General features: G+C 41.7%; 2 protein-coding genes across 7 annotated transcripts in view; both read right to left on the bottom strand.

The window, feature by feature from the left end:
• The window catches only part of ap2a1 (adaptor related protein complex 2 subunit alpha 1), a 67107-nt gene extending 61426 nt beyond the window's left edge, over window positions 1-5681 (bottom strand). For 4 of the 5 annotated variants that reach the window (XM_053444281.1, XM_053444283.1, XM_053444282.1 and 1 more), the window contains exon 1: window positions 4883-5680. In XM_053444281.1, the coding sequence (XP_053300256.1) occupies window positions 4883-4949 (67 nt within the window). In that variant the 5' untranslated portion in view covers window positions 4950-5680. Of the gene's footprint in view, window positions 1-4882 lie in introns of all 5 variants that reach the window. The other variant, XM_053444285.1, reaches the window with a different exon arrangement.
• Window positions 5682-9309: 3628 nt separating this feature from the next.
• On the bottom strand, window positions 9310-15294 carry prmt1 (protein arginine methyltransferase 1). 2 transcript variants are annotated; one of them, XM_053443441.1, is made up of 10 exons: window positions 15154-15294; window positions 13229-13324; window positions 12989-13144; window positions 12784-12847; window positions 12542-12684; window positions 12026-12113; window positions 11653-11768; window positions 10731-10881; window positions 9703-9824; window positions 9310-9573 (listed from the first exon to the last, which is right to left on the bottom strand). In XM_053443441.1, exons 1-10 carry the CDS (start codon window positions 15178-15180, stop codon window positions 9490-9492), a joined length of 1047 nt encoding a protein of 348 aa, XP_053299416.1. In that variant the 5' UTR covers window positions 15181-15294; the 3' UTR covers window positions 9310-9489. The 2 variants fall into 2 exon arrangements, with proteins under 2 accessions (XP_053299416.1, XP_053299417.1); XM_053443442.1 differs by having other exon boundaries at window positions 13229-13315; window positions 15154-15227.
• Between the last annotated feature and the right edge of the window lie 11842 nt (window positions 15295-27136).

Genomic DNA, 27136 nt, shown 5'->3' with positions numbered 1-27136 from the left:
GCTAGCTACCTCCTGCTTAAGGCAAAAATGGTCACATTTCTAACAATAAAAAGATCAGACAACCAGACTAAAGAGGTCTCGTCTGCAAAACTGCCACAATCACGAAATACCACCTTGGCATCTAAAACTCAGAGGTATGAATCTCTTCTTCCATTTGCCACCGCGTACTTATTCGAGTCTGGCTGTTCTACATTGAAGGTATTGAAAACAAAGCGCAGAGCATGTCTGCAAGTGGAAAATGACATTTGTCTGAAAGCCATAAAACCTAGGATAGATAAGCTGTGTAGGAGCCTTCAAGCCCAACCCTCCAACTAGTGAGGGACTAGGTAAACTATTCACTTTCCAAATAATATCCCAGAGTGTAGGTGAGGATTCACTGATGTGAGGTAATTGGTCCGGATGCTCTACATAAATAAATACTGCCGTGAAACTGGTGCGTGATTCTGCATGATGGATGCATGCTAATGGAAGGATGAGGAGGAAACGAAGGTTCAGCGATGTCTGATCAGCTGATATAGATTCTATATATCTGTGATCTTGGTGCTGAACTGAGCCCAGTATCACACAGATCGACCGATGGAAACGAATCATTCCAGTACAAACACGAGCATATAATAAAAGTTCCGTTAAATTCTATAGATTGGGGACTTCACAGCTTCATCTGAATTGAATGATCCTGCAGTATGGGGACAAGTTGCATCACAGTCTGAGAGTTTTGCTTTGTTTTTGCCTCAGCCTTTGAATTGCATCTTTTTCTATTTCAGGCTCCGTTCTTTCTATCATACTCACTCTCACACATTGTATTATCCACAGCAGCAGCTGACTATCGGTGCATTTTCTTATATGCTCTTCACCTACACCTCTCTAACAAACACCTCGATGTCAGTGTCAGAAATGTTCGCCTCCCCTTCTCGTCACTTGATGACATGACAATGTCATGACTCATGGTGGAAACCCATTGGTCAGCAGCACAATTTAATATTCATGAGGTGCTTTGCATTGACCATTTATGGTTGATAGAGAAATGCAGGCTCCAACCGCTAGAACCTTCTTGACCCAACCTATCCTAGGATTTATTGCCCTTCAGTGACGAACCAAATTTCAAGGAAGTAATGGCGATGATATGCGAACAGATGTCCAATGGATCAGACTATTGTGCAATGGGTACACGACCAGCTGGTCACTCTGATCATGGAAAGACCAGACTGACTATCTTTTGTCTTTGGTGTCTTGCTGGCCGACAAAGGAGGAGGTCTTCGACTGCCATGTACGGAACTCCCCATCTCACGGCTCACCAGCACACATTTTGAGTTCTTCCAACATCCCTCCTCCTACACACCATACTTGAATACACCCACTCTCAACACATGCTTTGTTGAAGACCACACACACCATAGTACCTTTCGTTCATTCTCCTGTTAATTATTAGGTTCCGAGGGGGCGCCCTTAGCTCGGTTGGTAGGGCGTCCCCCCCATGGGCCTCGGCCAGCAGCGGACCCGGGTTCGATTCCAGCCCGCGGTCATTCTCTGCATGTCACTCCCCTCTCTGCCCCATTTCAACTCTGTCTCTGAAACTATCAATAAAAGCATAAAAAATGCCAAAAAATAATCTTAAAAAAAAAAAAAAAATTATTAGGTTCCGAGCACAACAGTGCATGGCGTTCCATGGTCTTGATCCTCAACACAAAAAAAAAAAATCGTAATTGATTTCAGATATAACAAAGAGTGTGAACACCGCACTGTTGATCAGGAAAGAAAGCTTAACACAACTGTTGTTCCTGAGGACCAAAGGCGCAATAAGCTCGCTCAGAAACTGCTGATCAATTTCTACCACTGTACTGTTGAGAGCATTGCTATATACTGTTGCACAGTATGGTTCTCATACTTCAATGCAGAGAAAAAGAAGCACAAACTTGTTTAAACACACTAAAAAAAAACACGATGAAGAGCTGCCTAAGCAGCACCCATGGCAGCACTCAATGGCAGTCTTGTCAGGATGTCCGAACATCCAGGTACATAATCTTGAAAATAACATTAGTCAAATTTTCATCGTTTGCTATTACTTCAGCAGACACTATGCTGGAGGCCATTTCTAGCGGCTGCAAAGGAAATTGAGACTCACGTCACATGATGTAGTTTGAATACTTGAAAACTATTCTTATTTCCAAAATAAAATTATAAATTCAAGTTGAAAGCAAAAGCAAGCTCAAAGTTGAGTCTCCATATCTTGGCTCTTTAGTCTTGATACTTCTTTTAAGCCATTGGTATGCATTTTGTGCATGATCTGCACTGATGGTTCACAAAACCTCATCGTCTTTTAGGTTTAAATCTGTCATAATGTTGGTAAGGTGCCGTTCGGCAATACAAAATATAAAAAACTGACAATTCCCTTAAAATGCATTGACACACGCAAGTAACAAGCCTGTTAAATGTAATGAGTAGAAAGTTCAGATATTAAAATGTTGGGGTAAAACTAAAAAGATTAGATACCTACAAAAAAATCTCCTTAAATATAGTAACAAAATATTTGTACTTTGTTAATTCCCACCTCAGAAAATATATCTCCCAACCAGAAATATGAAAACGACTTATTATAATATTTTATTTAACATTTAGTTAATATTGTCACTGATACAACACACTGCTTACAACGCTCAATATTTAACAACCGCTGTGCTCAGAAAAATTAGAAGCTGTAACTGGAAAGTTTTATACACAAACTTGCTGAGGATTATTAGCAGTTGAGCTTAGTGAACCTCAAAATCAAAACTCAGTCACTTGCCACTCTAGCCAAAAGTCTCAGGCAAGGAGGTTGTCTTTCCATTGCTGTGCGTTTGTCTCTTTGTGGATTAAAAATAATGAATGTACAGATGATACTCAAACTTGGTTGAGGGGTGATGTATGGGCCAAGGAAGAACCTATACATTTTTGAACGAGTCATTTAGGGCTTGAACAACTGATCGATTTAATCGATCAAAGCCCATTACATAAACAGTTGGCAAATAATTATTCTTTGATTTTTCAGGTCTTTTACAGTACACAGCACAGCAAATCCAGGACCTTGTGTAGCTCACGTGATGACAAAATCTAATCTCTTGAGTAAATATTTGAAAAATAGCACAGACACAAACACAGCTAACAATACAGTGGGGATAAGTCATCACAAGTGACGGAACACTTTACAATTCAGCCTTTAAATAAGACCCTTAGCTGCTAAATGTACAAAACTGATATAAAATGGCACAGCAGCACAACATCACCACGGTATGAACCTGAAGAGAAACATGTTTGAACCGTTATTCTCTCACTTTATATTCTGATTGTAAACAACTTTATGTTCATACCGTAGTGATGTGCTGCTGTGTCATGTGAGATCACCTTTAACAAGTTCATTGAGGCTTTAATGTCAAATGTTCTTTAACGACTGTCCCTTCCCCAATTAAGTGAGGAGAGGGAGAGAGATCTGCAATTACATCGTAAGATTCAAATTACTTTGCGTATTCTTGTGGATGGTTTGTCATTATACTGTAGATATCTACAATTCTGTTCAATTACCTAGCAAGCATTGCTAACGTGGCTAAGATGAGCTGCGTTAAACGGTCAGAAGTGTGGCTTCACTTTAAAAAAAGACAACGACAGGGCAGCACAGCGTTGATCTGAAAGACTGTACAGTGTTTAATGTTCTGCAGTCTCCGAGCCCAAGTGTGTCATCTTCAACTAGCGCTAGAAGCACCTCGCTAGCACCTCCAGTAGAGCTAGGGAGAGCCAGCCTCGGAGGCAACAACACCATTTTCGAAGGCATTCAAGGGATCTTAAAGTTGACAATTATTGATGAAACATTCATTTACAGGAGCAATTAGAACATTTTCTTCTACTAATGATCCACATATAAGACTGTGTTGTTTGGTTAATTTAAACACCAGTATTTTCCGCGCAAAATGTTTCAACATTGCCTCCATCTCAGTAACTACAAATTTACACAGTTGGGTTAAAGACATTGAGCATGTCTGATAAGTCTGAGATGAGTTGTGTGGGTTTTCTATTGTAATGTGGCCAGTCTACTTCAATGCATTACCACTGCTGCCCTGGTGTAACATGAAGCACAGCTACTGTGCATTGATCCAGTCCCATAAAGATATTTTTGTTATCTAAACATTTTTAACCTTTTTCGGGAATTGAGATAGGTAGTTGATAAGAACTGGATTCGAAAAACAGAATCGGAATCTACCAAATTGAAACGATACCCAACAATAATTAAATTGCAGATGTCTGTAATACATTTAGCAACAGCATTGTACAAGAAGATTAAGTTTATTTTCTAATAAACTGCTGGAAAGGGTAAAAGTATTTTTATCACCTGTTACCCAAACTGCAATGAAAAGTGACAGAATAAAATCCAAGAGAAATGGCACATAGAAACTCAATTTAAAAAATACACATCCGGACCACTTTGTTTCAGGGCCAAAAGCAGTTGCAAGTGTGGTAATACTTGCCAAAAGTCAACACAGACAACACACACTACAAAATTGAATGCAAAATGCATGACTGGGCAGCTCAACTTGTCTAACCTGAGGAAAAACCTTGTCGAACACCAAATATATTTTAAAGCTGGGAGTTTACCATGACTGAGACCAAGCACCAGACACGGAGAGCAAAACATTTGGTTAGGTTTAATTCACAACTTAAGATAGTATGTTAGACAGGTTGAGTATTGTGCTGGTGAAGATAAATGGGCTCTTTTAACTGTCTTGGTTGATATTAAGTCAGCATTCTTGATTACACATTCTTGATTAACACGACCCAGATAGGTAGAAGATCAACTAATAGTACTGGTTTTACTAGGCACACATTTGCAATAGCAATCCATGAAATACACACTTACAGTTTCTAATGTCCGAAATGAAAACCGCTAATCCGCGCATTCCATCTCCTTTCGACACAGCCGGCATGTTCACAAGTTCCTGTCCTCACTCCGGCCTTATCCGAAAAAACGACCTGGCGTTGGTCAGCCTGTCACACTGAACAGGAGTGGAAGATGGCCAACTTGACGTTTGGTAGGATTTAGCTTCTTCACGATTCCGGTCTATCGCTACTATTTGGAGTGACCTACCCAGCGGTGTGCCTGTGGTTGGCTAGTTCGGATAGCATGTGCTTTATTAGCTAGAGGGTGGTGGATCAGTCAGCAGTAGTTTAATTCAACGTTATCCTTGTTAACTGGTTCGTTTCCGCTGCTTGAGGCAAGCTAACGTTATTTCATTCAATCCGTACTTGCTAGGACAGAAGCGACACGCACGACATCTACAACATTACATAACTGAGGTAAAAACTACCAACTGGAGGTCTCTCGAGTGTACGCAATCAGGTGTATTATACAAAATACGTCCGAAAATGTAACGTTAACTTACTCCGACTGAGGCACCGTAGCGCTAGCTCAACCACTAGCTAGCTAGCTTGCGAAAATAAAAGCTGGAATGCATCACAGGTTGACCAGAATGACTCGATCGAAAGACTTAACGGCAAGGTTGTGGTGTGAAATACTACCCTTTCGCCCTCTCTCTCTTTCTTTCTTTCTTAAGCAGCAGATAAGATGTATGGTAATGTCCGCTCTAAATCTTTAGCCTCGCTCCGTGGCTCGAATAAGGCTCGTAACAGCTCAACCAGCCGTGAACGCGCACGATCATATCCAAAGGCAGAGCGCAGCGCCACGCGGATTGGTCAAGCGGAAAGCGCTTCTGCTGCCATTTTATAGGTTTATACCTATGGTTTATAAACATTGTGATCAGTGACCACAACTCCAGATATCCTCCGCATTTTCGGTATATGTTTGAGCAAATATCCCAGGGGAAGCCTTCGGACTTGATAAAATAAATAAAAGTTTAAATGTCTGCAGAAAGTCCCTGCTTTTCGCTCGATCATCTTTCTCTCGCTCGCTCTCTCTCTCTCTCTCTCTCTCTCTCTCTGAAAAGAAACACACACACTTTACACCCTACTCCTATTATAAAACACCTATAATTCTAACATTTTAACATCTATTACTATTTACCATCATACCCTGTGAAAAACCCCTGTATCTCTTAAAATGCTATGAGTACCCTCACCTGTTTTCTGTCCTCCATACCTAGTATGTCTTTTATTGTGAGATCCTGCAACCAAGATCAATATACCAAGATGACTTGGTCTATTTTTTGTGTACTGTGATGGAAAATGATACCCTCTTACCCTATTGTTCTGGCCCTATCATGAATAAGTTACATAATTTCTTTATATGATCAACCGCTCATATGAATTTGACCCGAGACGAATATAACTAGAAGTTTCCACAGTAACATTTCGTCTGGAGGAGGCACACGATTTGACAGCTGCCTGACGTTTCTCTGTTCTCTCTCTATTCTCTTTTTCAACCTTTCAATGATCTGAATATTTTCAATTTATTATCTAGGGAAGCAGGGCTCCATCTGATTCTAGCAAATATATTGACATGAACACTGTGTGCACAATTATTTGGCAAGTGAGTATTTTGACCATATCATAATTTTTATGCATATTTTCCAACTCCAAGCTGTATAAACTTGAATGCCTTTTGGATTTAAGCATATCAGAAGACGTGTATTTGATAAATGAGGGAGGGTGTGGCCTAAGGATATCAACACCCTATATCAAGGTGTGCCTAATTATTAGGCAGCTTCTTTTCCTCAGGCAAAATGGGCAAAAAAAGAGATTTAACTGGCTCTGAAATGTCAAAAATTGTAAAGTCTTTCAGAGGGATGCAGAACTCTTGAAATTGCTAAGATATTGAGGTATGATCACAGAACCATCAAACGTTTTGTTGCAATGGTCAGCAGGGTCACAAGAAACGTGTTGAGAAAAAAATATACAAATTAACTGCCAAAGATTTGAGAAGAATCAAATGTCAAGCTACCAGGAACCCATTATCCTCCAGTGCTGTCATATTCCAGAACTGCAATCTAAATGGAGTGCCCAGGTGTTCAGTGCTCAGAGACATGGCCAAGGTAAGGAAGGCTGAAACCCGACCACCACTGAAACGTCAAGACTGGGCCAAGAAATATCTTAAGACAGATTTTTCAAAGGTTTTATGGACGGATCAGATGGATGGGCCTGTGGCTGGATCAGTACAGAGCTCCACTTCGACTCAGACGCCAGCAAGGTGGAGGTGGGGTACTGGTATGGGCTGGTATTATTAAAGATGAGCTAGTTGGACCTTTTCAGGTTGAAGATAGACTCAAAATCAATTCCAAAAACCTACTAACAGTTTTTAGAAGACACTTTCTTCAAGCAGTGATAAAGGCAAAAGTCAGCATCTTTCAAGAAGACCGAGATTTTTGCATGCATCAAAGTACTCTACTGCGTGGCTAGCCAGTAAAGGCCTTAAAGACGAAAGAATAATGACATTGGCCCCCTTGTGTCTGGGAGGCTGTGGTTGCTGCTGCACCAACAGTTGATCGTCAACAGATCAAGAAACTGAGTTTGTTTATTATACTCACTTTAACAGAGGAAAATAAACAAGTGAGATGGGGATATGTTCGTTTTCATTTATTTGCATAATAATTTTGCACACTAATAGTCGCCCAATAATTGTGGACAGATATTTTTTTTATATTCAGGTTTGAGGTTAAGTAAAAATTTTGATTGACCGCAAGCACTGTAGCTGTTCAATAATCAAATGAATCCTCAAAAATTCTACTTGCCTAATAATTATGAACACAGTGTAGAGCGTGAAGGCATGGCACATGGAACACCATTTATTGCAGTTCAAGAAATATTTTTCTATATGTATATTACACATGTTGCTATCACGATAACTATGAATCTTAGATATATTGTGCAGGCCTACCCCATAGAATTGGTGGAATCCCACAAAAGGGAATCCACAATTAACTACTTCAGTCTATTTTGATGTTTCATACTAAATAACTGGCATTCGGTCGGTAAATGCACATAACACATTCCTGGGATGATATCAGGAAGCCTCAGGGTTATATGCAGTTTAACTTCTGCATTTGTACTGATCCGCTCATTGGAAAATGACCTCCACATTTACACAAACATAACCCTGTGTAATACTCTTTTTTCAGACATTCATTTTAGACCAAACTAAACCCGATGGCATCTGACGGACAATTTTAAATGGTAGTTTTGTGTAGCCATAAATGACAGTACAAACGTTTAGGAGGCAGGGTTTCTTGATCCAAAAAAAGTAAGGATCCTCGGAACAGCTTTGGCCAATATTCCTTCTAATTAGTTTGATTCTCAATCTATATAAAGACTAATATGAGCCAATCAGATGAGGCACAACTAACAGCTCTCATGAAGTGTTACCCTAATCCCGTAAATAATTTGTTTCCCAAATTGGGTAGTTATTACATACAGTGGCTGAGGGATAGTAGTCGTCCTCCAACCTGAACGTCAGCAGTTCCATCCCCAGTCTTCCCCATCTCTATGCCAAAGTGTCCTTAGGCAAGATGCTGAACCCTGAATTTGCCCTCATAACAACTAAAGTGCTGCTTATAGATGCACTTTGTGAATGTAAAACTGTACTGGATAGTGTTGAGTGGTCGACTAGAAAAGCTCTATATAAATACAAAACCATTTGCCATTTTTCACTTAGTTCCAAGAGATGATGGTGGACATAGCAAATGAGATCTCTTCGCCTGTTACCAGGGGTCTTATCACAATTTGCCTGTATTGAAATTGAAGCGCTCGTTTAAGTTGCAGATGTTTGTGATATTGTACTTAATTTAATCTTTATGAAAACTGTCCCTGACTATTGGATTATTTGAGCAGTAAATTATCCAAATGTGAGTACATGCTTTCCTTCTGTGTAACAAACATGACTGTTGCAGTCAGACTTCACCTTTGCACATCAGTGGTGACATGTTTATTTAAAAAACATTACTAATAATGGACATTTACTGACACAATTCTTGTTAGCATTCATTTGCATATAGAGCAGGGAGGATAAATCCAATCATAAGTGGGGACTTGAATCACCTGTGATCAGTATCAGGAGTTACTACTGCAAACGATCAGTGATCAGCTTTTCGGAGCCCAAAGCTCCTTATCGGAACACCCTTAAATTAAACGAACACGAACAGTTTCAACAGATGCCAAGGGCAGAGCAGGTGGTGATGATAGAGTAGGCTAAATGATAAGACAGTTAAACTATGCAGATATGCATGATCAAGGCTGTTGAACTGTCTAAATTAATTTCCAATGTGCAATGAATGCCCAAGTAAAAAACAAGAGACAACTGTTATATGAATTACTGAATCAATGCACTCTAGACTGTAAGAATGTGAAAACCTCTTTAATACTGGTAATGTTTGAACAAGTAAATGAAAAGAAACTACAAAAACAAAAAAGGATCTTTAAAATGTTGCTGCATGTGAGCTTCAAACTATTGAACAGACTTTCAGTCAAACTGAATCATCTGTCCTCGACCAAAGAAACACAGGGGAGGGAGAGGAACTTCTAACGCATCCTGTACTCCGACGTCTTCGATATCTCACACAGCTGACCCTTGAAGTCGATGTCTACGGTGAAGTCCAGGTCTCTCTGAAAACCCATACAGCAGTGATTCAGCAAAGATGCAAACACTAACTAGATACAGTGTTGATGCTACTCAAATATACGTTATACTTGTTTTTATTTAAAGAATGTAAGACCTTCCAGGGCTCTGCTTACATTGTTTTTGACATTTGGCTTCATGTTGATGGTGCCAAATATCTCCTCACCAGTCTTGACAGTCAGGTAGTCATCCAGGTAGAAGACAGTCTGTTTCCAGTGGGTGTAGGGAGACTCTGGGCCTGAGAAATAGGGAATGAATGTAGTGTAAAATGCTAAATGTGTTCATTTGAAACATGTCAACGATCAACGCAAATCCCCATAATAGAGAATACACTGCTTTGTTTTTAGCTGTAACCACAACCTGTAAATGTAGCAAATGATTTACAACAGTTGAAAATCATAACTGCATAATCTGGATATCTAATTGTGAGTCTTCACTAGCCTCTCAATTCAAGTACGATTTTCTGATAACCATTCAAATGCAGTGATACGTAGGTACTTCTTCCTCAACAGTCAGCCAGATATCAATATATTTAGAAAAAGCTGTCAAAAACATTATATACCGGTATGTACTATAATTTACATTATACAGTTTTCAATTAAAAGAAAAAAACTATGAAGTCTGAAACAGTGGTCAGCAACTGAAACTACAGCTGTGAGGCCAAAACTCGCAGAAATAATACAGAACATTTTCATAATTTTATTTCGGCACATAAGATAATATCAGACTGACACAGCGATTACCAGGTGCCATGGGTGCTGATTTGTCATAGCAGTAGTGCAGTGGCAGTACACTGCTCAACAGACAAGACATGAGGTGTGGGAATAACCAAGTGGCTAGAATTGTATAAAGGAACATCTGTAGCGAGGCATCTGAGGCCTTATTGGTAAAAAAAATTTGGTAGGAAAATTTGTAATTACAGACAGTAACAGCTCTTGCTAACAATTTGCTGATCTCATGGCTAGCAAGCATCCCCGTACTTTAATGCAAGAGTATCTTACTGGTTGTAAGAGAACTAAGAACTTATCAATGTTACTTTGTTCATCTGTCCATGCAGTGTCTCCAGTATGAATTACATCACATGAAGCCATACCAATTGCCATTGTGTAAAAACTAGGTGGACTGTGTGTAAGAGCAGACTGACTTGTAGAGAAGCCGGTCCTCTTGTGACAGCGGGTGAACTCTATGTTGAAGTAGGTCACAAGAGCATGGATGTAGTCATTCCTCTTGACCTGTAGGCAGAATGGTGAGGTGAAGGTCAGGTCCTCGGCCTTCACTGTGTAAATGTCCACCTCCTGAATAAAAAACCACAACACAATCAGAGTTAATACCTCTGCAGCAAAGTAAAGAGATACTTCATAGGCCTGTACAACAAAGCAGATTCTACATATCATCTGGGGTAAAAAGGCATATTGAAGGAGATCAATTTCTTAAATGACACATTTAATCTGCAATCTTTGATTTTGTATGCCATTTGCTTTTAAATATTAGTTTGCTTCTCGTCTTAGATGTTTTGTATTTGAAAGAAGCAAAGAGGAGAAAATTACTGTGATGACATGAGGATTTGGAAATGCTTATCTATTCTGGGAAATGTTGAACGATGCGTGGGTCATGTTTGAATTAAGACATGTGCTTTTTCTATTATCCTTGTTTTTAAATCAGAGCTACAGTAAAAGAGAGTTAAAGCATAAACACTGTAAGAAATCAAATTAAAATGAAGCTATGGCAGCTCTGATGTATTAAATATGGACACAGTTCGGAACAGCAAAACAATTCCACTCTTCTTTAAAAAAAAATCTGGTGCTTTTCAAGTCATTGTAAACTTGTGTGCCTGACAAAATCATGTATATCTTTCACTGGTTTTCAAGTGATCAGTAGTTTGACAGGTTTTGAGCTGTAATCACAAAATCAACCAGCTCAGACGCAGGTTAGCATAAGTAAGATCAGAAGCAGTTTCGTAGGTCTGAAAATGCTTAAAGGTAAACTTTAAGTTAACTAGATATTCACAAAACCAGCTTAGTCGTAAAGGAATCGGTTAAGTATCAATTTATCATTGATTGACCCACCTTGATGAGACAGGCATTGCTGACCAACTGCTTAGGGTCCACCACGTCAACCAAGGGTTCCTTAATGGCCACCTCCTTGATGCACGACATGTCAAACCCATACACATTCTCCCACCCTGACAGAGCACACAGTGGCATTAAAACACAAAATGTTGATATCAGACAGTTGGGGCCAGTCCTATGCCTTGTACATTTGTCTTTCCATTCCTAACAGAAATGTTCTGAGGGTTGAATAATTAGTCAAATGTTTGGAACAAACACAGCTTTACTATTGTTGAGTCTCCTTTAACCCAGGAATCACAGAGGACTCCCAACCTAAAGGAAACACTGCAACTCAAAGGCTTAAGTTGGGTCTGGAGAAAAGACTACTTACAGTGAATTTTGTAGTCCTTGTACTGCCTGTCCTCAATGGCAGTGACATAAAGTGTTGCCCTGTCTGGGAAAATCATTCCATCTGGCTTCTGTGAAGGGGTGAGAGGTGGAAAAAAAACTCAGGAGCAGAACTTGAGGTTATCCAGAGTGCAGATTAGGGCTTGGACGACACAACCCAATCGATTGCGTAAATATGTCTGCGCAATGTGTGTCTGCTAGTCGTATGAAAGGCCATGCAAAGCATGGATTCACTGTAAGGGCAAGCAGAAATGAAAAAATATCGTCTTTGGTATAATTTTAAAAATGAAATATAATTTGCTATGTACTTATTGGGTTACCAGTATCAGCAAACACTTTTGGATCAAGTAAAGGGTATTCATTTATAGATTTCAAAATTGTATTCACTAGAAAATGCATGCTTGTTTGTGTTGAAGATTGAAAGATGGAAAAATATGACAAGTAGTGAAAAGTAGAGCATAAAACAAAGCCCTTTTCTCCTTCTTACACACATACTTACCAGCCATTTGTCTCTGGCATAAATTACTGTATTGAGCATGGACTCATAGAAGAGACAATAGCCCATCCACTCCGATATGATGATGTCTACTCCTTCAACGGGCAAGACCACCTCTTCCACTTTCCCCTTGATGATAGTCACAACTGCATACACAAGAGTAGTTCAGGAGGCACAGCAAAAATTGTATGACCCTGATCTGCACATAAAGAAACCCTACTTGTATCTCCAGATAATTTACTCACCATCATCCATCTTGTTGGCCTTGACGATTTTCACTGCATAGTCTGAGATGCTACTGCACTCTATCTATGAAAATAAAAAATATTTTAATTCACATCTTCTCTACTTATGCCACTCTAAAAAGATCATTGCCATTGGTCAATCTGGGATATGTTCAGTTAATATAGAAACTAGACAAATGGATGATTTGATTAACCCAACACATACCCCTATAACCTTCTTGGCTCCAGCTTTGGCAGCAAACATGCAGAGGATGCCTGTCCCACTGCCCACATCCAGCACCACTTTGTCCTTAAACAGATGCTTGTTGTGGAACATGGAATTGCGGTAGGTCAGCGTGCGAACCTCATCTTTGAGCATCTCCTATAGGGTCATTGAAAGGCCCCAAAGGTCATTATCTGGTAAGATAGGCTTGAACTTTAGACATTTTGCACAATCGTTTCTTACCTCATGGATACCAAAGTGGGCGTATGAGTCAAAGTAGTAGTCTTTTGAAGTCATATCCTCAGCAGCAGGCTTGGCTGAGCTCTCCCCCTGAGAAACCTCAAAAGATATACACCGTTACAGTCTAGGAGAGGCTTAGCTCCGGTGTTCTATTGCTTTAATGATGTGATATTTGTTGTTTGAGTTCAGGATACAGTTCTTTACATCACACTCTTAAAAACCTGAAGTTTGCAGCCATAAAGCCAACAGCAAAGCTAAAGTCCGGCGCATGCTTCTGCGGCTTTTCACACAGTTGTGTCGACCGATTCGTTTTAATTTGTGGTTCTCCAAGGGTTGCGCGTGTTGCAAAGCAATTCACCACCAGAACGCTAGGCGGAGTAACGTTGTCGTTGACGACCTTAGAGACGCCTTCTTTGTGTGTGGCAGTCTTCGTCGACTATTTATTTTTTTACATCGCCACTGCTGCTCCCTTTTTCTGTCGGACAAAATATGTCCCATATCTTCCATTATACAAGTAGTCATACTTTCAGATCTCTTCTGCCAAACTCTCTTCTATGTGGTCCATATTCGTTCTTCTAAATCTTCTGCCGGTATTATGGGGGCATGAAACCTTGCGGGCTGGGTGAGGCTTGTGTAGTTTTTTTTTCTATAGCTAGAAAAATTGGTCGACGCACGCAAGAAGGGGTACGTACGCAAGGGCTTCTGCGCTTGCGTGTCCGCAGAAGCATGCGCTGGCCTTTACCATGACGTAATGATTACAGCGTCAACTTTACTGCGCAATGTGTTATCAAAAGTCCAGCAGTTTATGTATCTGTGAGAGTGAAGTGTTTGACACCGCTTTTGAGTTTATGAGCACCTCACGTTTTTCTACACTATACAACTTAGCTATTTTGATAAACGTTACCAACAGGCCTAAGATGGTCGTGGGGAATCATTGTGGAGGAAATCCCTGCTGAACTTTTCTGGCTTTTTGAGCTCAACAGAAACATTTTCAAGCAAGGTATTGAACACCTTAATCATGAATGCAGGGACTCTCGAGTTGACCATCACATCACGATGGAACCACCCCGAACACGTTCCCCTCCAAAACTGAAATAATATAATTTTTACTGCAGTCTAAGCAAGTAGCTGGGTTTTGTTCCCTAACTGTGATGGGCTGGCAACTTCCTCAGCTACTAGTCCTAAAATAATTAGCGCGCCACATGGTTGCGATCCATGTTGCGATCCATCAAAACACCACGTCTAGACCAAAGTCGACCATGTCTAAACCCACCACTCACCAATAATCACAGATGCTGTCAGATGTGAACAGCCCCGTCCTCTAATCTATTTAATGCACACTAAGGACTGTGGAAAACCTGGGTAACCTGCTTAAACTCGCTGTGCGACTACCGAGAAATCCCGATACAAAATAATAATGCAATTGCCACAAATGAACGAAATCCGACAGGGAAACCATCTTCGCCCATGTGAAGCACGCGCCTATTAAATGCTGGTTTAAGTAATCCAGCGGGAGCGAGACCCAGCGCCCACGCCTGCTAACTAGCTCAGCAGCTAACAGATACCATGCGGTTCGCCACAATGGTCAAACGCTGCCGACCTACAACGTCTTCTGCTCACGTCACTCACTTCGGCTCGCGTGGTTTGCCACAAGCTTAAACTGATAACCCATTAAATGGACTTCAATGTATGAATCAGACGGCAGTTTGAAAAACGATTCGTATAAATGAACGGCATCGGCAGAGTCACGTTGTCAAAGTTAAAATGGATGCATCCACGACCCCCACCACCCATGCCTATAAAAACTAAAACAGACGTTTAAACACCCTAATACACAGTTTATCTGATTGACGCATATAGCCTTGATACACGAAATAAAGGCATGGAAATTAGAGGAAATCTGAGTATATTTTGTAATGAGACCTTACCTCCATCCTCTCTGCTAATGCCGCCATTTCGATTTCGTGACTCAGGCAACAGTCGGTCTTATCTTTATTCTTCTTCTTCTTCGTCTGCTGTGTATTGGCGGTTGGCAAACCCTCTCACAGGCGCATTACCGCCACCCTCTGGACTGGAGTGTAGAGCAGTAGATTGGCAGCAATCCAGTGTTAATTTCGTTGAAAACTATGATGACAAATATTCGTTAACGACCTTTTTCCCATGACTAAGACGAGACGAAGACGTAACGAAAACGGATCTTTGAAAATAAAATTATGACTAAATCTATTTTAACTTTCGTTGACGAGACGAAAATGTTGGTGGTTGTCTAAGTCACAATATTTTTTTAAAACATCATCGCATCAAGTCGTCATGAAGTACCAGGAGCGGGCGAGTGTGTGCTTGTGTGTTTGTGTGTGTCTGTGTGCTCGCAGATAGCGCACAGGTCCCGGGGCTCCGCCCCCTGCCCCCGCTCACTCGCTCAGAGACACAGTGGGATCAGAGCTCGTTCACGTGAAGCAGCCAGCCAGCCAGCCACTCACTGATTCACAGTCTGCTTCTTAACAATGGAAACAGTGAAAACACAGAGTTTCTCTGGTCTCAGCTGCTCTGGGTCTTTGATTATCCGATTGGCCTTCCTCCTACACCGCCAGATGGTAGCTCCGTCCTGGTGATGTGTTGGGCAGACTTTATATGATTTTGCACCATTGCACAGTTTGGTTCCTTAGTTTTAGATACAAACTGGTGTCCATGGATGGTATCACAAATTTCCATTGTGGTATCGCTGACATTGGAACAGTGGGGCTCATGTTAATGTGGTCTAATCCTACTTCTACTACTTCTCTAATCGTTAATGATAGTTTTTATGGGGGGTGAGAATACGTCCCCTTTTTACTCAGAAGGCGGCGCGACCAGGCCCTGGTAATCTCCTACAAGACTATTGCAACTCCCTCCTGGCAGGTCTACCTGCTAGTGCCATTTGAACTCTGCAGCTCATCCAGAAGGCAGCTGCTCAATTGGTAACTAAATGTGGTTGAAACCTATTTTGTAGTTGAAAAGTAAGTTTTTGCAATACATATTATAGCCTGTTTGAGACTTTTATGCCCAGAACTGTTTGTGACCTTAAAGCTATATAACCCGTCTAAATATTTTTTGGACCTGAAAACCTTTATAGCTAGATAGATAGATAGCTAGATAACTTTATTCACTTATTTATTCTCCAAAGAGCTGAATTTTTGCCTGCTTTATCTCCCAAGGAAACATATGTAAATCTGATTTCTGGGTTTTGATTCCTTTCTCAAACTGCGCCTACATAACTAGTCTGAACTGGCTCAGAAAACAGTCTTAGTGGTCCTATAATGAGATCCTTGTATGTGACTGTCCTGCATCTCTACTCTGAGATCCATGTGATTCTCTGTTTTGATCCTTTCTGCAGAAAGCCTCTATTAAAATACACAAAGACAAATTTGGTGCTCCAGCCTCTTGCATTTTCCGATTTCCATCAAAGTCTACCTAAATTTGGTAGATAGTAAAGTTTGATCGTCTTATCGGCCCCCCGCCAGGGCCGTTACAATCTCTTGCAGGACCGATCCGAGGACCTCACTAAACCATCCAATCGGTAGTAGCGACGTGTGTACAAAGGGCAGGGACTTAATCAACGCGACCACATTCCCCATCCATCTATTCTCTTTAGAATTATCCAGGTGCTCTTGCAGGAGTCGGTTCAGTCTTTATTAATCTGTATCAAATTTGGCCTGCAGCAAAACTAGACTGTGTCCAGTGATTTTTTTCTTCTCTGTACTAGCACTGTGCAGGCTGTTAACAAAAGAGGAAAACTATCTTAGTTTGTGTGCCTAGAACTTGTTTCCCTTTGCTGAGTTATCATAAGGTACATTGTGTATAACTCCTGCTACTGATCAAAGGTCCATGTTTAGTGACACTTTTAAAAGAATGTAGAAACCTCAGAGAGAGCCACATGTGAGGGATCCCTCTCCCAGGACGGACAAAAGTGCAATAGATGTCAAGTGCAGAGGAGAACATCATGAGGATAATGGTTTTAGCAGCATTGATGAGGGTAAACTTTTTGAAGGATAACTGAAGGTCAATGAATTAATGGATTATGGTCAGTAATGGTCAAGTATTTTAGGAGAAATACTATATATCAAGCAGTCCTGCTTCAATCATAGTCTATGGTCAGCAGCCAGCAAGATCATGATCAACCATGGGGAGGAGTGCTTTAGTGGGTTGATAAGGTACTAACAGCTCTTTAAAATAAAATGGTGCCATATTAATGAGGGCCTTGAAGGTGAGGAGGAGAATTTTTTATTCTTTTCTAGATTTAACCAAAAGCCAGTTTAATACAGGAGAAATGTGGTCTCTTTTCTTGGTTCTTGTCAGGACACGTGCTGTGTCGTTTTGAACAAGCTGCAGACTTACTGCTGGAGCCGGATAATAATGAATTACAATAATCCAGTCTGGATGTAACAAAGCCGTGGACTAGTTTTTCTGCATCTTTTTGCAAAAGGACATGTCTGATCTTTGAGATATTACGCAAGTGGAAAAAGGTGGTCTTAGAAATTTTTTTCAAGTGTAAATTAAAGGAAAAATCAAGATCAAACATCACTCCCAAGACTGTTTCATTGGAAGTAAGGGCAATGTTGTCTAGCGCAGCCATATCATTATATAATATATCTCTAAGGTGTTTAGGGCCAAGTATTATAACCTCTGTTTTATTTGAGTTTAATAAGAGAAAATTGCAGCTTATCCAGGTTTTTATGTCCTTGAGACACACTTGAAGTTTAGTTAATTGATTACTTTGTTCAGGATTTATTGACAAGTATAACTGGGTGTCATCCGCATAGCAGTGGAAATTTATCGAGTGTGTCCTGATAATGTTTCTGAGTGGAAGCATATATAATGAGAATACAATTGGGCCGAGTACAGCGCCCTGTAGATCACCATGGTTAACTTTGGTGCGCACAGATGACTCATCATTAATTTGCACGAATTTGAAGTGATCAGAAAAATAAGATTTAAACCAGTTTAGGGCGGTTCCTTTAATGCTAATTAACTCTTCTAGTCTCTGTAATAAAATGTGCACTGAGATCTAACAGGACTAGGACAGACACAAATCCCTGATCTGAAGCTAGTAGAAGGTCATTAGTGACTTTTGCCAAGGCTGTCTCTGTGCTATGACTACAGAGAGGAAGTTGACAGCCTGGCTTCCTGGTGTAGCCAGAACTACCTGGAGCTGAACGCTTTAAAAACTGTAGAGATGGTAGCAGACTTCAGGAGGAGCCCAGCCCAAACCGCCCCCCTCACCCTGTGCGACTCCAAAGTTAAAACAGTGGAGTCTTTCAGATTCCTGGGGATGATCATCGCACAGGACCTGAGATGGACGGAGAACATCACCTCCACCATTAAGAAAGCCCAGCAGAGGATGTTCTTCCTGCAGCAACTGAGGAAATTCAACATGCCGTGGAAAGTGATGGTTGAGTTCTACACAGCCATCATTGAGTCCATCCTCACTGCATCTATCACCGTCTGGTTCGCTGCCTCCACTGCCAAGGACAAGGGCAGACTGCAGCGGATCATTCGGTCAGCTGAGAAGGTCATCGGCTGCGACCTGCCGGCTCTCATAGACCTGTTCCACTCCAGGACCAGTAAGAGAGCAGGCAAGATCATTGCTGATCCTTCCCATCCCGGTCACCATCTATTCCAGAGACTCCCATCCGGAAAAAAGGTTCCGGGCTATCAGGACTAAAACCTTGCGCCACCTGAACAGTTTTTTCCCCATGACAGTGGGGGTCAAAAACAAGCCCCCTGCATGCATCACACTGACTCTGCTGACCCCCCCCCCCCCCCTTGCACATAATTTATAACTATATATTATTGGCACTATCACCAATCTCTGCACCTTAGAACCGCACGTGCCTGTAACTCTCTTACTGTATATATTGTTGTTCTATATTGTTGTTTTTAGATTGTTGTTTTATGTACAGTGCACCAACCACACCAAGGCAATTTCCTGTGTAAGGGAAAATTCAACTGACCAGGTGTCTCACTGCTGTGGCCTTGGCAAACAGGGAGTTTGCTACAGCGAACGGACACAGCAGATAGACACATAGGAGGATTTCATATCTTTTTCATATTAAGTTTTATGAAGCACCTCTTTGTATTAGTTCTGGCATGTCTTCTTTTTCTCAAACTGTCTTGTGAAACGCCTCTTTGTATAAGTCGTGGCTTTTTTTAATTTGCAGCCAGTTGTTACATCCTGAGCACCCATGCTTGTACTCTGCAGAGTTTATTATTATAAAGACTCAATGGCAACTCCAGTCTGAGAATTTCATTATTTCAAATCTCAAGATGAATTTCCATCACAAATTTGGCATCACGAACAGGATCCCTTGAAAGATCATCTGGACCCCGGGAGCCTTCGGTGGCTGATCACCCGGGAGAGAAATCTTCTGCCTCTACCTCCAACGCTGAAGAGAAGAGAGGGCCGAAAAAACTGGGGCTCCGGACCTTCTACACAGGGATCCAAAGACCTCTCTTTGGTCATTTTATATCTGGTGAGATGTTGAAATTCAGATTTTTGTGACTGTTTAGGTGATTTCTCAAATACAAAATCAAACATTAGAAATAATACATTTAAAGGGTTTTATTTGTAACAGGTGTATTAGTCATTCTCTCTGGATTATTGTGGATTAATAGTGTTAATCTGACCCATCTTGTGGCAATCATCTTAGTTGAAGGCTTTCTCCTGTTTAGCCGCAGAACGAAACAAGGATTCGTGGAGACGTCCACGTCTTAAATTAGAGTGTTGTGAAAATTGTTGATAAGTCCGATTTCACACACCTAATTAATAAGGTTATGAAAATTGTGGATCAGCCAATTTAATAGACCAGATAGGATGGGTAACAAGGGAAGTCAAGGACCCCAAAGCCCAGAGGGTCATATTGTGGACTCTATGGTTGCAAGACACGGATGGGAAAGTGTGACATTTCTTCCAGTATGGTCCAGAGACTTTGGTTTTCCTCATAACGGGTCATTCAGTGTCAAAAAAATTCAACTTTTTAGAGAGAAACTCATTGAAGACAATAAAAAGTGTCTTGAAATGTGGGAAAAAGAGGCTTAAACAGATGGCTAAGGTTGACAAGAAGGAAACTGAGAATATTGAAAAGAAAGTTGCAAAGAAAGTTGCAAAGAAATCATATACATCTTTTTATCCTCCCCTTACAGGGTGTAAAGGGCCTCTCCTCAACGCCTGCCTCCCTCCTCCCCAACGACAAAACCCCCCTCCATATGATGTGCAGATACCAGACTCCACCGATCAACGCTCAGGCCCATCCCAGCCTCCACCGCCGCTCTGCCAGTCTATGGAGACGGGGCAGCTGGAGGACTGAATGATGACGTCACCTCTTCCTCATCTCTGGGCTCCGATTCCTCCTCTCCCATTGCAAATAGAACTTGTCAACAGCAGGGAGAAGTGATAACTGCTCCTATGATAAACGCCATGGGACCAACCGGCCCAGCCCTCGTCTACCGCCCCTGGACTGACGCAGACATGACCGAAGCACTAAATCATCTCCCAGACCAACGGAACTCTGGCACAGCATTTGCCCTCCAGTTTGAAACATTTTGCCATGAATTCATGCCAACAGTGTCTGAAATCAGACGACTTCTAATGAAGAAATTAGGCCCCACTGACTTTGCAAAAATACGTCAGCACTATGGAGGTGACCTCCGTCTGACTTCACCAGACTGGGAGGATGCGGGTAATGCCGCATATGTCAATAATCTCAACAGACTCCTCAACGCCCTGAAGACCGCCTTCCCTAACAAAATAGAGAAAGGGAGGAGATGACAGACGGAGAGGAGATGTCCAGCCTACCCATCGAGGAACAGAGAAAGATAAGTGAAACACACACACACAGAAGCACCCACACACACACACACACACACACACACAAAAGCCACTGCAAAGAAGTATCAGCTTGCGTTACTAACCGCACACACACACAAACACCAGATAACACACAACTTTGTGGTACTTATGTTAAGTACAATAGTGATGCTTTTAAGAAAATGCCTCAACTCAAACTGTGTGTTAACGGTCACAAACTTAATTTCATGGTTGACTCTGGTGCAGGTTAAACTGTGTTTAGGACGTCAGATTTGCCCACATCTCCTGACATGAGCGATCGCTTTATATTCTCTCAAGGTGCCAGCGGTGCTACTGTAAAATAAAATTTCACAAAACCTCTCAAATGCACCGCTCAGTTTGACAAACCTCAACAACATCCCCTAAAGTTTGAACATGGTTTTCTGTTGTCTCCCTGTTGCCCAATTAATCTATTAGGAAGAGATTTGATGATTGTGTCAGGCCTCAACTCAGTATCCTCCTCTGATGGAGTGACGTTACACACAATTCTTCTTCACCCACATTCACAATGTCACAGATCACACATGAGCAGCTGTTTGCATATCAGTGGCAACTTCCTATAAATGCCTCAACTGATCTGCTCTCCACGTCACACTCTCTTGTCAGCCCTTTTTCTGATTTCATACACACTGATTCAATGCATTGCACCTCACATGTGACAGACACAGCAGATCATGTTTATGAATCTCTGTTTTTGCCTTTTTCTGATAATTTCTGAATGTGTCCAATGTTTTTTGGTCTGGTTCCAGAAGTGCAGCTGCCGTCTCACTCACTGACCAGCAGTTGGCACTGTTTCGCGTCTCAAATTCCAGCCCTCACATCTCGCTCTCCAAGTATCATGATGACCAGTGGCAAGACTTAGGGCCATTTGTTAGATCATGCCAGGCTGTCGTTGATTGGCAACCCACAACCATGCCTGACGTAATGTATTCCCCCAGTCTGAGGGCATTTTATCTAAAATGTCTCGAACCTTCTGTTTTACAGCCACACGCTCATTTGTTGTGACTGAAAATCACCTTCATTCTTATGCAATGTTGTCCAGCACCTCTGATGTTTCTCCTTTACTTTCAGATCTGCCTGAAACACTGTGGGCAAAAGACAAATATGATGTGGGCCTCATCAGAAATTATGATCCAGTCAAAATCACTCCAAAATCTGATTATAGACCATGTAAACAACAATATCCACTCAGACAGGAAGCAATGGAGGGGATGCGTCCTGTTTTTGAATCCTTTTTGCAGGCTGGTGTAATTGTCCCCTGTCCTGATTCACCGGGCCGCACTCCACTGTTCCCAGTTAAGAAGATCAGAGACAAAGGTCAACCTACTGAGTGACGGTTTGTGCAGGATTTGAAGGCTGTGAATGAGGCCGTAATTTTTCGATCGCCTATTGTTCCAAACCCATACACACTGCTTTCCCAAATCCGCCTAATGCAGTGTGGTTTTCGATTGTAAATTTATCCAACGCATTTTTTTGTGTTCCTGTCCACAAGGACAGCCAGTTCTGGTTTGCTTTCAATTTTGAAAACAAGGCCTACACGTTCACACGCCTATGTCAAGGCTACTGTGAGTCTCCATCATTATACAATCAGGCTCTCAGGAACAGTCTTGAACCACTCATCCTCACTCCAGGTTCTGCTCTCTTGCAGTATGTTGAGGGTCTACTAATTGCCAGCCCCACACAGGAGCAATGTGAAACAAACACGATCGCTTTGCTGAGACATCTGGCTCGTGAGGGCCATAAAGTCAGCCTCAGCAAACTACAGTTTGTACAACAAACTGTCACGTTTCTGGGTCATGTCGTCACCAAAGATGGCAAATCCCTGTCTGATAAGAGAGTAGAAGCTATTGTTAAAATGGCGAAACCCTTGATGAAGAAACGACTCATGTCATTCATCGGCACATGCTCTTTCTGTAGAACGTTCATTCAAGACTTTGCTCTTCTTGAAGCCCCCTTAGGTGCTCTGTACCACGGCAAATCACTCACTCCTCACCAACGTGTCGTTTGGACTCCAGAGGCAGATGATGCATTTGTCACACTGAAGAAGACGCTGCAGCAACCTCCCACTCTTGCTCTCCCTAGCCCTGACAAAACTTTTGTTCAGGCTGTGGATGAGAGAGACCACTGCATGACTTACGTCCTCCTTCAGTCTCATGGTGACAAATTTCGCCCTGTTTCCTACTTCTCCACCAAACTTGATCCGGTGGCAGCTGGCCTTCCACGTTGTTTGCGTGCAGTGGCCACCTGTGAAAAAGCCGTCCTTGCCTCACGAAACATATGTCACTCTGACTTGACACTCACTGTTCCTCATGCTGTGTCTCTCATTCTTACAGAACAGAAGACCTCACATCTCTCTGCTGCACGCTGGTTGCGGTATCACCGGCCACGATGAGAAGGCCTACAGAGAGGAGGTCAGAGCCCTGACATCTTGGTGCAAGGACAACAACCTCCATCTCAACGTCAGCAAAACGAAGGAGCTGATCGTGGACTACAGGAAGAGACAAGGAGTGGAACACGCCCCCCTCTCCATCAACGGGACCAAGGTGGAGCGAGTCAGCAGCTTCAAGTTCCTTGGGGTCCACATCACTGATGACCTGACCTGGACCCATCACACAGACTCCATCAGGAAGACGGCCAGACAGCAGCTCTTCTTCCTCCGCAGGCTGCGGAAGCTCCACATGGACTCCAGGATTCTCTGCAATTTCTACATGTGCCCAATAGAGAGCATCCTGACTGGCTGCATCAGCGCCTGGTATGGCAGCTGCACTGCCCTGAGCCGTAAGGCTCTACAGAGGGTGGTGAAGTCCGCCCAGCACATCACCAGGACGGCGCTACCATCCATAGAGGACCTCTACACCCAGCGGTGCAGGAAGAAGAGCAGCCGGATTATTAAAGACCCCTTTCACCTCAGCCATAAGCATTTTTGCCTGCTGCCGTCTGGCCGATGGTACCGCAGCATCCGGGCCCGCGCCACCAGGCTGAGAGACAGTTTCATCCCCCAGGCCTTAAGACTTTTAAACTCCTCTGAACTGCAATAATTCCACCAAACCAGCTGTCACGGTTTGTGGAAGGAGATGGACCCAGATGCAGAGATGTTTAACAAAAAACGTATTTAATGTAAAAGTAACTTAACTAAACTCTAACTAACCAAAAACACAAGGAAGCTTACGAGAGGGGTTCAAAGTAGTGATGGCGAGATGAAGCTTCATGAAGCTTTGAAGCTTTCCATCCAATTGGTTCGCTCATGGGCCGAAGCTTCATGGTGCTTCATTTGCTCTACTGCGCCATCAAGTGGACATTAAATGTAATGTTATTATAATGAAACCATGGCTTTGGTGTGTGAAGCTTTGAATTGAATAAACGAATTAATGATGTTTGTGATGCCAATACACGTACAAAATGGATAACAGTTAATTTATTTTTATTTAAAAACAGCTTCTCAACAGTGCTGGGTTTCAGGCGGATACATTTTTTGCTTTAGAAACGATCATTTCACAGCACACAGATGATGCTGGGGTACAAAGAAAAGATACCGCAAGTTTGTACAAGTTAGGAAATAAATTCCTTTTCTCCCTGAAATACTCAGAATATATTGCAAGCAAACGCACAATGAAGTCCCAAGACAAGTAGTGTGTGTGGGGGGGGGGGGGGGGGGGGGGGGATCCATTGCGTTTCGCGGCCCCTTTTATTTTGAATCGCACACCAAACCCGCGAACCCTTTTCTGAATCAGTGACGTGCTCGGCCGGCTCGCGAGGCTTCGAACGTCATCACATACGTCATCAACACAAGCCTCGATACGCTCTTCATAAAAATCATCCTCGATTACTCGACACACGCTTCGAAGCCTCGACACGGGAGGACACATCACTAGTTCAAAGTGAAGGGGCTCAGGGGATCAGGACAAGAACACAGAACAGCACCATGGACGACAGAGGGTAGATGAACAAACAATCCGACAAGGACAAAGGGAAAGACAGAGGCTTATATACACAGGGAAGGCAGGGGTAATTGGCCACAGGTGCAACACATGAGGAGTTAGACAGACAATCACCAAGACAGGAAGTGAAGACAGAACCAACCCACAAGGAACAGAGAATACAAAATAAAACAGGAAACAGAAACGGAGTGCACACATGAAAACAACTTAAAACACAAAACAGAGATCTAACAGTTTTACAGAAAACACTTCACAATATCTACACTGTCAGATCGTTACACCAGCACCGTGACATATTTGCATATTTGCACATAATTGCACTATTGTTTGTTTTATTTTCTCTTCAGCTGTTTATATATATTTAGATATATATACTTTATTTTCTATTTTAAATTTTGATATTCTATTTTATTCTATTTTATACTATTTCTATTTTATTTTATAGGTTGTATATACTTGAGCATTGCTAGAAGAGAGCCTGTGACTCAAGCATTTTACTGCCAGCGACTGCTTAATGTTATTGTTGTGCATTTGATAATAAAATTTTTGAATCTTGAATCTTGAATCTTGAGAGATAGTGGGTTTGGTGGAGGTGTGACTCTCTGTCAGCCTGGCTACAGTGCTGAAGCAAAACCTGGGGTTGTTTTTATTCTCGTCTATTAGTTTTGAATAGTAGGCAGCTCTTGCTTTGTGGAGGGCCTTTTTATATGCTTTAACACTGCTCTTTCAGTCTATGAGATTTTCAACACGGTTGCTGGAGCGCCACTTCCTTTCTAGTTTTCTTGATACTTGTTTTAACTCATGTGTCTTGGAATTATAACACGGAGCTAATTTACTACGTTTTACATGTTTCTTTTTTAGAAGCGCTATTGAGTCGAATGTTAATTGTAATGAGTCTGCAGAGCTATCGGCGAGATGGTCCATCTCAGTGGGGCTTGGGTTTTTAATGAATTTGTTGTTTATATCGACGGAGAATACAGGTTTAAATGTAATCGGAATTATTTCCTTAAATTTTGCTACAGCACTGTCAGGTACACATCTAGAAAATTAGTTTTTTATTAGAGGCATATGTTCAGATAATGTTAAATTGAAGGTTATTAAATTATGGTCTGTTAGAATTGGATTGCGCGGAAGTACTATTAAATGTTAAATTTTGACACCGCATGATAATACAAGGTCAAGTGTGGTTACGACAATGAGTAGGTTGGTGTACACACTGACTGAAACCAATTTAGTCTAGTATCGAAATAAATGCTACGCTAAGGCTATCTTTATTATTGTCAACATGAATATTAAAGTCACCAACAATAATAATTGTATCGGCCTTTAGGACTAGGTTTGATAAAAACTCAGCGAATTCAGTTAAAAATTCAGTATAAGCTCCAGGAGCATGGTAGTCTACAGCAAGTATGATTGGCTGTTGGTGTTTCTTGGATTGGTGTGGAAGACTAAGAACAAGTCATTCAAATGATTTGTAGCTAAGTTTAGGTTTAGGATTAATTGATAGACTGGAGTTAAAAATTGCAGCTGGACAGTAACTAGCGTGTTAACAGTTCCTGTTTCACGTTTGTGCTGTGATTGCAACTTGACCCTCCTCACTTCAAAGTAGAGTAAACACCAGTGGTAAATAGCAAATGGTCTGCATTTATATAGCGCTTTTTCTAGTCTTGGTGACCACTCAAAGCACTCTACTGTACAGTTTGGTGCCGTTCACACACATGGCACACACTTGTTATGGCGGCAGAATAGTTATTAGTTATTGATCTGTAGAGTCAGAATCTGTGACTCTCTGTTAAATTTGACAGTCAACATTAATGTAATGTAATGTACAACTACCTCTTGTTCGGTCTCTTCCACAGAAAAACAAAACAAGTCAAAATGCACTGTGGTCTGGCAGATACTACGTGCGCACCAGAAACTTAGTTCTGGCAGTAGCAGCTCCACTGTATAAACGCAGCCGTCCCGCTGTCAGGGTGAAAAACAGAACCACCACATGCAGCAGAACCGTGGCACAGCCAATACGCGGAGCAACCACAGTCAGAAGTATTCCTTTATACAAAAGTACGACTTTACTCTTTACATCGAAAGAAC

This window comes from Pleuronectes platessa, chromosome 16, assembly GCF_947347685.1.
Source record: "Pleuronectes platessa chromosome 16, fPlePla1.1, whole genome shotgun sequence".
In the NCBI taxonomy this organism is placed as follows: Eukaryota; Metazoa; Chordata; class Actinopteri; order Pleuronectiformes; family Pleuronectidae; genus Pleuronectes; species Pleuronectes platessa.
This window is presented reverse-complemented; position numbering and strand designations above follow the sequence as displayed.